The sequence below is a fragment of the Geotrypetes seraphini genome, chromosome 6 (genome assembly GCF_902459505.1).
Source record: "Geotrypetes seraphini chromosome 6, aGeoSer1.1, whole genome shotgun sequence".
Classification (NCBI taxonomy): Eukaryota; Metazoa; Chordata; class Amphibia; order Gymnophiona; family Dermophiidae; genus Geotrypetes; species Geotrypetes seraphini.
In genome coordinates, this window is record NC_047089.1 from 222539469 (window position 1) to 222551992 (window position 12524).

At 43.4% G+C, this 12524-nt stretch overlaps 1 protein-coding gene across 3 annotated transcripts in view; it reads left to right on the forward strand.

Moving 5' to 3' along the window:
- Positions 1-389: 389 nt before the first annotated feature.
- Positions 390-12524, forward strand: part of GPAT4 (glycerol-3-phosphate acyltransferase 4) — a 50345-nt gene continuing 38210 nt past the window's right edge. The window contains exons 1-4 of one of the 3 annotated variants that reach the window (XM_033949930.1): positions 390-528; positions 6349-6561; positions 7155-7432; positions 11844-11913. In XM_033949930.1, coding sequence (XP_033805821.1) covers positions 7274-7432; positions 11844-11913 — 229 coding nt within the window. In that variant the 5' untranslated portion in view covers positions 390-528; positions 6349-6561; positions 7155-7273. Of the gene's footprint in view, positions 582-6348; positions 6562-7154; positions 7433-11843; positions 11914-12524 lie in introns of all 3 variants that reach the window. The other 2 variants (XM_033949929.1, XM_033949931.1) reach the window with 2 other exon arrangements.

A 12524-nucleotide genomic window follows, 5' to 3' on the forward strand; every position in this document is an offset into this window, starting at 1 on the left:
TGTTATACCCTGGAAGTAAATGCTTAGTGCCAAAGGAGCTTTTAGAAGTATCTTATCTGGAACGCTTATAACAGGGGGAGTGTACTGAATGCCAAAAGATTCACAAGGCGCAATGACCAAAAGCCATGATAGTCACGACATGTCCCGATCTACAAAATGAACGAACCCAGCAGCCACCATCACCTCCTCTCACAGGCCCAGACCTTGAATATGTGACGTTATTACGATAAGGATGTTGCATCACAAATTATAGTCAGCAGCCAATCGTACAGCAGTTTTCCATCATCGGCCCACCGCCCGGACTTGACACGTCAGAATACTACCAGCTGTAGTAATGACAACGTTGCACTCTGTGTTTTGATTGGCTGGTTGCATTCCTCTCCTGTTTGGACAGGACACTCACGTTCATTGTGCGCAGATGACTATACGGCCGTGATTGGTCAGTTCTGCCTCTCCTCCGGTGAGGTGACGAGTTCCCAGCCGCGTGGTGCGGAGCGCGCACATTTGTGTGCGCGGATTCGCCGGGAGGTGGGTTATGCGCCTGCGCATTGGTGGCTGTTGGGGATTCGGCACCCGCGGAGGTGAGTGAAGGGTTGGTTGGAGGGGGGGAGGGGTGGAGAGGTTTCGGCATTGTGTTTATCCTTTCTCTCACCCTGAGACCGTTAGTAGTATTTTCGCCGGGGCCCCTTCATCCTATCCTAGAGAAGGGATTCGGGGTTAGTGTAGTGAAGTGAGGTGAGGGTTGGCGAGTGCTGGGGGAGTTTGGGATGGCAGTGGGAAGTGACGTGGATGAGGAGCTGAAAGGGCTTTATAGTAGGTGAATGCTAGGAGCAGGGTGGTGGTTATAGGTAGGGAGAGGGGACAGTGCTGTGGGCTAGCAGGGACAGGGGAGTGGATAATGTGGTGCCATGCTGTGGGATAGCAGGTCAGTGTGATGGGTGAAGATTATTGGCTTCAGGTACTCTTGGCAGTCCTGTTATCGTAGTCAATTGCTAGACTTGCCTAATGATTAGGCCAGCCTTGAATGGAATGGGTGCAGGGTGATGGGTGCTGTGTTGTGGGATTATAGGGGTGAGGTGGTATAAGATGTATCCAGACATCCATCCTCCCTATCCATTTGGAGCTGTTAGTAAATTTAGAACTGGAGGAGGTTGTACACCGGTTGACTTAGATGCCATCAAGTACATAGTACTGTAGTTTTTTAAATCTGAGAGCAGTGACAAAATGTAAGCTCATACCTTGTAACTGTATCCCACCTAGCGGCGATGGAGTTCACGCATTTTCTTCTTGCCACACATTGATAACAAAGTGCAATAGTATTCACAGATTCCTAGGAATCTAGAAAGAGGATAGTATTGACACAAAATTTGGACAGATCAAAAACTAGAACTTCATTTATGATGCGCAGGAATGGTGTTTAAATGGAAGCCCAGCAGCGGGGAAGTAAAGACAGTGTTGGACGGCAAGATGGATGGGGTGGGGAGGGGGGTTGGAGTTAACTTTGAAGGTGACGCCAGCAGTGGGGCGGTGTAGCTGAAGCTGGACAGACTTCTATGGTCCCCATCCCATATGCAAAAAGAAGGATCAAGAGCAATTATATGTGTTTTATACCACATTCAAATTGTCTTACTTATCTTGGGGGAGGGGAGGGGAGGGATAGGATGGAGGAAAAGACATTTTATACTGAAACTTAACAAATACTGTATATACTCAAATATAAGTCAATCTGAGTATAAGACGACCTACCCCTTTCCCCCCCCCCCCCCAAAAGAGGGAAAATGGTCTTGAATATAAGATGGAGGGTGTTTAATATTCATGTTCCCTGCCAGGAGCAGTGCCCTGGGCCCCCTCCCTGCCCTGCCAGACTCTGCACCCAGCCCTCCCCCCTCCCTGCCAGGCTCTGCACTTAGCCCTCCCTCCCTGCCCTGCTAGGCTTTGCACCTAGCCTCCCTCCCTGCCCTGTACCCTGTCCTCTCTACTGATGTCCTGCAGGCCTCCACCAGGCCTGCCCTATGACCTGGTGGGTTGGAACAGGAGGGATCCCTCCTATCTCCTGTCCTGGCTGACTGCCAATTTTTTTTACCTCCCGCTTTCCCCGGCGTACCTTTTTGAATCCCTGGTGGTCCAGTGATGTACCAGGCAGGAGTGCGCTTTCCACACTCCTGCCTGGCACTGAACTGCTTGCTGAATGACCACCTTGAGTTCTTGTGGCCCAACAGTGTACTGGACATAAGCAAGCTTTCCTCGCTCCTACCCAGCACTGAAACGCTCGCTGAATGGCTGCCCCAAGTGCTGGGCAGGAGCAAGGAAAGCACACTAAATGCCCGGTACACCACTGGACTGCAAGAACTCGAGGTGACCATTCAGGGAGGGGCTCAGCATGGGGCAGGAGCGTGGAAAGCTTGCTCCTGCCCAGTACACCGCTGGACCACCAGGGATTCCAAAAGGTACGCAGGGGGAGGAGGGAGGTAAAAAAATTGGCAATGTCAGCTGGGACAGGAGACGAGAAGGATCTCTCCTGTCTTGACCCACCCCACCAGGCCATACGGCAGGCCCGGCGGAGGCCTGCAACAAGTCTGGGAGGCTGGGTGATGACCAGAATATAAACCAAGACTCCCATTTTGGGCCATTTTTTTAACCAAAATTCTTGGTTTATATTCGAGCATATACGGTAAAATGAATAATTACTGGTTTGTTGCCTTGAAAATGAATGTTGGGCAGACTGGATGGACAAGTCTTTTTATCTGCCTTCATTTACTATGTTAACTGTGTTGCTATATAGGCTAGCTATTGATATGCCTTCTGACTTCAAGTAGGTTTGATGAGGTGGAGATGATAGTCTCTGCAGTCCTGTTTTTACCATTCTTTGTCTGTGATGGTTAGTGCTGCCTGATTTCCGATTTGAATTGGGTGAATCGATTCGAATTGATTAGTTGGTTGTTTTTTTTAAAATCAGCCTGGCCAATTCAGTGACGGATTCAGTTCAGTAGGCGGAGCCGTACAAAGTCCTGCAATTCCTGCAACTGCCAGGGTTCCATGCCGCCTGTTCCTTAGCATACACAAGCTGATTTCTTACAGGCAAATGCCCCGTGCATTGTAGTTTTATTTTGTGGTTTCCCTCTCCCTTCCCCCGTTTAGATCCCTGTTTGTTTTGTCTATGCTACCTCCCTATTTTTCATTTTTGCTCCATTTTTCTTTCTTTATTTTTCTTGTTTGGTCATCACTATTTCCTTTTCAATATTTGATGTTTCCCTGCCTATCCAAGTTCCTCTTTCAGTTTTCGCACCTTTCGTGTCTTTTCCCATACATCACGGTCACGTAAACACTCACTCCTTTTGCTTTTAAGCTCTAACATCTCTCGCGCCATTTTTTTACTTACACTTTCGTTGCGATTTAGATGCTTCAGCCTGACTACCCACGGTAAGGTTCACCTATTGTTTTTCATCTCTTTATTTTTACTTCTTTACTTTTAGTATTATGATATGGTGTGCTTTCCCGGTTGAGATTCTAATTTCCTTCTTGGTTATAGCGGTTCCAACTCTCAGCGTTCTACATTTTAAGGTACTGCAGTCAGATTTATGGTCTGCTTTTTACTCTCTGTGGAACTTCTTCCCACACTTTATTTCAGGTTCATTCCGGTTTCTAGTTCTGGCTCTGTATGGTTGTTCCAGTGGTCACCCTCTTGTGTTTTATGCTCCTCCTGTATTCTATTTTTCTTACTAGATAGGTGAAGTCTGCTTTTTACCACAGTTTCCTTCATTCCATTAAGCATGGCTCCTTTCTGGTTTAATATGATTCACTTATTTTACTTAGCATGGCTCTTTTTAGTATCTGTTTGGTGCTCCTCCAAGCTGTTTTAATGTTTTATGACCTCCTTCCTCACTATTCTCTTAGATATTAGTTTTTATTTTTTTATTCATGTTTGACTCGAGTGCATTTTGCCTTATGACATTAGCCCCGTACATTCTACTATATCTTCTTGGCTATGCTCCCCTTTTTAGATCATTACATGATTTCTAGATCTGGTTTATCAAGGTTTATGATTTCTAAGCTGGTTTTTCAATGTACATGCTGCACATCCTATGTTTCCATTTTCCATATATGTTGCATATCTCACAAGTATTCTCTTCTTGATGACATCAGCCTCCTAAGTTTTACTATAATTTTAATATAGTTTGTATAGTTATATTTTTTTAGCTTGATACTAAAGAACTGACAGCACATGAGATTTAGTTTAAGTATAGTTAATGCCCGTGTTTTTATGCATACCTGATAAGAGTGAAAGGATGCTAATGTCCGGTGGTACTATCTATCAGAAGACAACCAGAGCCTGGGACCAACATGATTTGAATAATGACCAGACAACAAAAGGTAGAAAAAATAATTTTATTTTCTATTTTGTGATTACAATATGTCAGATTTGAAATGTGTATCCTGCCAGAGCTGGTGTTAGCCCTCGAACATGAGCTAGGATTTAACAGAGAGGAAAAGTCTTTTTTGTTTACACCACAGTACCAGTGTGGGTAGGAGAGGGCAAAGGGGGTGAAGAGGCTATAAAAGGGGTGAAGAGGCTATAAAATAAACCAACTAGGATGTTTGAAAAAAACACTCAAATGGGCAGGAAAATTGAATCGAAAAATCAATTCAATAGGCTAAATCGAATCGAATCTTTTCCCCCTGAATCGGGCAGCACTAGTGGTGGTGGGGAGAGCTTAGTAAATCAGACCCATGCCTTGTTCATCATTGCCTTGTTACACTCTCAAAGCCTGGTTTGAAGTTTGCCTTTAATACATAATTTTGGGTTGGGGTTGGTTGTCTAAAAATGTTTGGGGTTTTTGTTGTTTGGGGGGTTTTTTTTGTGTAGGGGGGGGAGAAGCATCTACTGTAAAAATCAAAAGCTGTACTTAGAGCAAATGTGTTGAGAAACCTCCACAGGAGAGAATATATTATACACATTTACAAAATGAACTCACTAGAAAAATATGTAGTGGTTAGTAAAGTTACATAGCAACATAATAGATGGTGATAGAAAAAGACCAGTTAGCCTATGTAGGTAGCCTAGTTTTCCTCTCCAGGTTGGTGAGAACCTATCTGAGCTGACTGCTAATAGGGTATTGTAGAAGAAGGTAAAAACCAGATCTGCTCCTTATCCAAATCCACTTTTTTTTTCTTTGTTGATTCTCTGTCTTCCTGGGTGGACAAGCATTGAGATCCCATTTTCTATTAAATACTCCATTCCGCCTCCAAATATTTCTATAATCTAAACAGCAGCCTAAACTAGGGAGGCTGTTGTTTGAATATTCTGCCTCTTAGATGTCTGAGGCCTTGCTAGACAGTGCTAGGTTAGTAAAGATTGATTGGTTTATTTTCTGATAGGTTGTGGTGTGATAATACAATCCTGGCTGTCCCATGGCCTTCATTATTGTCAGGAGTGTCCTTTCTTTTGTCATTATCATATTTTCCCTCCTCCTGCCTCTTTCCTGGAAAATGAAGGGTAAATCACTTTTGGCTTCCTCATACCTTTACAACCATAGTCAAAGAATATGACATTAGACATGGACCATTAGGCCCATTGTATCTAAGACACCACCATTCCCCGAGGGATACCATTGACCTCAGTCAGTCCTTGGCCTTTCCTTCACCTCCTTGCTGCTGGGGATCTTCTTTGTTTATCCCAGGTTTTATTGAAAACATTACTATTTTGTGTCTGCCCCACCTCCATTAGGAGTCCATTCCATCTGTCCTTTTTCTTGAATAAGTATTTGTAAATACACTGCATGATGTTCTGATTGGATGACAATAGGGTGTGTGTTAGAAATTAATCATCCTTGGGTGTTGTGTGAAAGTGTGTTTATTTCCATTCTTTAGGGATCAGTTGTCTGCAGGAACAGAAGGTGATTTTCTCTCTTCAACAGTAATGTTTAGCTGAGAGTAGCAGTCTCTAGGGTTCAGATAGCAGAAGCCATGGAACAAGAGAGGGCAGAGGCTTGTTAAGTGTTTTTCCAGAGAGCTGTTTTGCCAGTGACACTTGCCTGGCAGCACTGAGTCACACTGTTGCAATGTGTCCTTAGCTGTTCTGTAGAAAGAATTAATGGAAACTATTTTATTGCAACTATATTTAGAGCTTTTTTTTTTTTTTCTTTCTTTCTAGTAATCCTTTTCATTACTAGTTTTATAAGGTACTGAGTTTCCAGAGAAGGATGGATGAGGTGACCTTTTGGGATTCAGGTCTTGATAGATGCAGTAAAGGGGAGGAAGAGAGAAGAGGTGTTTTCACCTAGTAGATTAAGCCTGTTCTCTACTCTTTGTTCTTAGAATGGTTCACTTTTCTATTTTTCTTTCTTTCAGCACTACTGGATATGAGATTATTCTGCCAAAGATATCAGGACATGGTGCATGGAGATGACACTCAGTGCTTGGGACGATCGTAATATAAGAGAAGACACTGAGAAAAAGGCATCACTGTGGCCTGATAGAAAAGAGCAGCAGGGATTGGTCAGGAGAAGACCCTAGCCTAATGAAGAGATTCTCTGAACCAGCACTTTTTCAACTAAAATATTTGTAAGACAGACAACTGGAAGTTAGATGCTATATATTTTTTTTTCTGCACAGCAATTCTGTGCTTGTCACAAGAATACTGTTTTACTTTTTCCTATCCTCCTATTCTTCATGTACTAACCTGGCTTGAGATCATGATCCAAAGGTTTTCAAGCAGGTAGCATGTCAGTGACTGAGAGGCTTGGGAGTGCCTAACTCAGGTTAAAGGCTTCTTATGTGGCTGGACTACGTTGGTGCGGAATCATCCTGGCCCAGGCTGTCCTAAAATTTGGACGATGGGTGGGGAAGAAAAACTTCTGTAGTAGGGCTGTATTAGTGCCATATTTCCAGAGCCTGGATTTCTCCATCTTGTTCTATTTGAAAGGATTCTTTGGGGGGGGGGGTGTCTGACTATGAGGTTTACAATAACAGCCTGAACCCTGACATTTCTCTCTTGCCCCAACCCATCACTTGTCACTTGTGCAGGAAGACCTCTGCCTGAAACAGCATTTTGATGCTCACTACACATAACTGTTCTTATGCCTTTACAATATTTAAAGGGAGTATAATTTTGGAATAAAATCTATTCATCTTCTGGGATTTGGTGTGTTTTTCAGAGGTTGCAGAAGATTAACAAGATGGAACAGATATAAAGCTAAACCAGTGCCCTCTTCCTGTAGCCTCTACGTGCTCTCAATTTCTTCTCAAGGCTGCCTCCAACTCTGGACCCTGCAAAATGCTGCTGCCCTTTGACAATTTGCTCTGTAATCTACTGGGCATCTCTCTCACCCTTTGGTTCACACTCTTAATGGTCTTCATTATTGTCCCAGCCATTTTTGGAGTATCCTTTGGGATTCGCCGGATTTACATGAAATCTTTGTTGAAAGTTTTTCGGGTAAGTGATATCCCTGCCCTTTTGCTTTGGTAAGTTATTACAGGAATTCTGAGCTGTATATTTAAACATGATATGAAATCAAGTGTTAGCTTGGAGCCAGAGGATGTATTGGTGGTTTTTTTTTTAAAGTTCTTGCTTATAAGTAAAACCAGCATCGGAAATCTGACAAATGGCAGGATGCTGGTGATTTTGCACTTGTATTATAAAATGAACCACCTCTTCTACCAATGAGCTCCTTGCAGTGGTAACTCATTCAGTTCATTGTTGTAATAGGCATATTGCAGTTTTTAGCCAGTTAAATCACCCATTACTACTACTTATCACTTATATAGTGCTGAAAGACGTACACAGTGCTGTACATTTTGACATTTATAGATGGTCTCTGCTTGGAAGAGCTTACAACAGGGGTGGGCAACAAGAGCCGCAATCCAGTCGGGTTTTTAGGAGTTCCCCAATGAATATGCATGAGATCCATTTACATACAAGGCATGCAAATTGATCTCATGCATATTCATTGGGGAAATCCTGAAAACCCGACTGGATTGCAGTCCTCATTGACCACCTCTGGCTTACAATTTAACTTGGTCAGATAGACAGACAGACATGACATATATGGTTGGGGATGCAGAACCCAAGGTGAAAGGAGTTGAAAGCACTCTCAAAGAGGTGGGCTTTTAACTGGGCCTTGAACACTGCCAGAGATGGAGCCCACCATAGGGATTCGGGCAGCTTGTTCCCTCCCATGTTCTGTAAAGATATGTGAATGCCCTCCATAGAGACACAAATACCCCTCCCTTACTGTGTGCATCTGCTCCTCTCTTTCTCTCTCTCCTCACTTCCATCCAGCATCTGCTTCCTTCTCTATCCCATCCGCACTTCCATCCAGCATAAGCTCCCCCTCTACCCTCCCCACGAATATCCAATGTCTGCCATTTCTGTCTCTCCATCTATCCCCCTTCTATCAGCATCTGCCCCTTGTCTCTCCCTTCCCCCCACTTCTATCAGCATCTGCACCCTTTCTTTCCCTCCAACCCAATTCCATCCAGTATCCTCCCCCCACCTATATTATTAAGGGGTCATACACATAGCATACTGTAGAGTCAGCCTTGGCACCCTGCACTGAGATCATCAGAAATCATTATGATGTCAGATATCTTTACAGAACATGGGAGGGAATGGGCACATTGCAGGACAGTGTTCAGGAGACAAGAACTCATAGACTGTTGACTTTCTAGCTATTAATTTCAGAATTTTACTTGGTGATGCAAATACTTAACTGAAAAATCATTCTGAGTTCAGAATGCTTCATGACTGTGTGTGTCCTGGAAATAAGTGAAAGTAGAAAACTCTTCTTGTAGCAACATTTTATATTGTGGTCATTTAGAACACCAATCCTAATACTACAGCTATACTCTTCTGAAGGGGTTCAAATGCTTGTCTATTATAGGTATAAAGTAGAGAAAAAGACCTCAGTGCACAAAGTGCAATGTTCAGTTCAAGCTCAAGCCTAAAGTAATCAAACAAGCACACCTTAATCATAGGCCAAAATTCACTCTTTAAACATCCATATCAAAAGACCACATTTGAACCCTACTTCAGGCAATTTGGTCAAAGAAAGAAAAATATTTAATCATTTAGAACATCCTATTCAACCAAAGAGAGATGACATAAAGTTAGGAATTATTTAAAAGCTATTATATTTCTATTAAGCTTTACTTGATGTCTCCCAGAGAATTATCTATAGCTTCCTCCTATTCTGTTCTTTTTATTTCACTGGTTCTGTTTTCCAAGAAGGATTTAAAGTAGAGAAGGATCCTGTGTTTCTGTAGGCCAATGAGCATCTATTCTGTTCACTTCCAATATGTAGTCCTAGGAATTGCATAGACTGCTTAGCAAACTGGACTAGGGATGGATGCCATATGGCTGCATGGCTTAAAGCAGGGATCTCAAAGTCCCTCCTTGAGGGCCGCAATCCAGTTGGGTTTTCAGGATTTTCCACATGAATATGCATTGAAAGCAGTGCATGCATATAGATCTCATGCATATTCATTGGGAAAATCCTGAAAACCCAACTGGATTGCGGCCCTCAAGGTGGGACTTTGAGATCCCTGGCTTAAAGGAACCGCTAGGGACCAAGTTTCAAGTTTATTAGGATTTTATATACCGCCTATCAAGGTTATCTAAGCGGTTTTTACAATCAGGTACTCAAGCATTTTCCCAAGGCAGCAGAGGAGGAGCTGTTCGACCTCTGTGCAGCTCCTCTCACTGTCATGCTAGAGCAGTGAGTGTTTAGGGAGGCAGCTGGAAAACAAACTATACCAAATTCAGAATTCTGCACGAAAAAGGCAGAATCTTTAGCGAAGACATGACATTCCATATGTTATCTGTTACTTTCCAATAGTCACTCTTCTGCAGATTCACATCACTTTAAAACTCTGAACTTCTCCCCAGTTCCCCCTTCAGTTCTTCCTTTTGTAAGTGAACTCTGAAGTTATGTTCTGATCTATTCTTCTTTTTGTTATTTTGGGGTATTTTTGCCATTGGCCTTTGGATTTTTTTTCTGCGTGGCTTTGGTGTTCGGAGGTCACCTTCTTGAGCTTACTCCGCCGGGGAAAGGACGCAGTCCTACATAGGTGAACTGCTGCTCCCAGGCCAATCTCTTTGACTACCGGTGGAGCCAGCCTGCTTTGTGCCCCTTCCAGAGCTCAGGATCCATTCCCCTGAGAGCTGCTTGCCTACTGATTTATCAGAGGCTTGAGTGCAGGCTGTGGGGCCCTTTTGTAACAACCATCTGGGTATCAGGGAGCTGTATCCAAAGTTTTTCCCTCCAGTGTGACGTGTGGATTTCTCGGGTTGGGAATGTTCAGGGTCATTCCAACCAGCAACCTAAAGATCTCCATCGGAGGAGCATTTGACTACCTTTGAGGCAGAAATTCTTTCCCTGCAGGTAGGCCTCTGAAAGCTGATAGGCACCAGAAGTCACAGTGAGTACTCCCATTATTCCCTTTGGAGAAATCTGGGGTGGGGGTGTCTGAAAAAGTTAGATTTGAGGGTTTCTGGGGTTAGGTACTCCACCTCCAAAATCCTTTTCACTTTTTTTTTTAGTTCAGCTCCAACAGGCTGTTTCTGGCGCAAATTTTCTGGTGGCAGCCATCTTGAATTTTTAGAGATCTTTTTAAAAGCTCTTTTCTGCTTCAAAGCCCCTCGTTGTGCCTGGGAATCATCTACAACAGTGTCCCCAGGTCAATCTACCCCGAATCCATACATTTTTTGCATGATTTAGCCAGCTGAGGAGCATCCATGTTTTTTCACGTGCCATGGGGTGGGGAGGAAGGGGCGAGGGCTTCAGGCTCGGCCTCTTTTCAGTCCTCCAGGGGGTTAGACCCCCCAGAAAAGTCCAAAGTGCCTTGCAAGTGGGGAAGAAAGCTCGTCCAGAAGCCACATGCAATGAGGTTTTGAAACACAAACACGCGGAGGTGGAGGCAGAATATGGTTTGTTGCTAGGGAAGCTCCCCAAGCCCCTCCTTCTCTTTTCTTCTGTTTCATTGGAGTTCGATTGCTTTGGTACCAGCTGAAGAGGAAGCTGTTCTTGACTGCAGAAGGGGAGGAGTTCAGATTTTAAAGTGATACCCATCTGCAGATTCATGACTATTGGGAAGTAACAGCTAACGTATACATGCAATCCCATGTCTTCTAAAAGAAAGTAAGAAGCAAAGTAAGAAGAACCTAATCTTTCATTCTATGGAGGTGGGGAATTTTGTGCAGAATTCTCCCAACACTATTATCCGATCTGGTACTTGTGAACCCTTCTCTGTTGCATTGCTTTCTGGCAAACTGAATTTCATGAGCTGTGAGCATACCATAGATTGTAAAGGGTCTATGGTGGTTTTACATACTTCCTTGTTTTTGTTCTTCCTGTAACATACTGTTATGGAGAGGGCTGGCGGGTTGTTTGCCTGCTTGGCACTCACTAATAGTTTGATCTTATGACCTTGAGCAGAGTTTGAGTTGGTCATTTTCTGAATAAATAGATGTTTTGGCTCTTTGCTAGGCAGGAAGGTGCTTGAAAGCTGGCAGGGGAGGGAATTGTGGAAAGTGGTGTGATATGCCCAGTACCTGTTCACTGCATGAACTAGTGAGCTGTTGAACAACTCATAAGCAAGAACAGCAGACTGATTACATCAGAGAGTCCTGTCTCTGGCCCTGCTTGTGCAGCATGCAAAAAGTTTCCTGTCAAGAACAGGAAAAAAACATAATGTGTGATAGGGGTGTGGAGAAATAAAAGAGAATTCTTACCTCATTCAGTGATGCAATGGAGTTTGTAGCTTTGTCCTTCCTCTTTCAACCCCATACACTTGTTAGTAGCCCAGTCGGGTTGATAATTTTGTTTTAATTTGATGTATTCTCATAGTGGGCAACACTGAGGATCGAGAGAGGGGCAAAGGAGAAGAACCATCCACTCTATAAATCCAACACAAATGGTAAGGAGTCTTGATGCACATATGGTAGTTTTTACCCATAATAATATGGAAATCTGTCACTCCTTCACTTAATTACTTCATTCTTATACATCATAAGCAATATTGTATTGCTAGGGACCTCCAGGAAAAGGTTTCTTAAAACACTTCAAATCACTGTGGAAACTGTGTATGTTTGTGGGTGGGTGGGGCCCTTTTTCTTGATTTGGAGTAAGGATTGTCTGTCCATTTTGCTGATTTGAAATATTGGGGAAGGGAGGAGAGTGTCAGGAGTGTGGTAGATTTCTCAAATGTTGGCAACCTTGCTCCCTAAGATGTAAGAGAATCTGGGGGTTGTGATGCATTTGCTTGTCTTACTTTTCACTCCTTCTCTTACAATGCACTGCACTCTTTTTCCCTCAAACTCACTACTTCTCTCCCTTCAGTCATACCTTTTTCCTTTAACATCATTATCATCCTGCTCTGTCTTTCATGTTTGATCTGTTGACAGAATTCTCCATGTAATATAGTTGGCTGGTTCCTCTTCTGTGGATGGGGAGGCAGTCGTAAAACCCTTTCAGCTTTCTGCCATTTTTACATTTAAAAAATGAAACAACAAAACCCCTTCTGTGTGT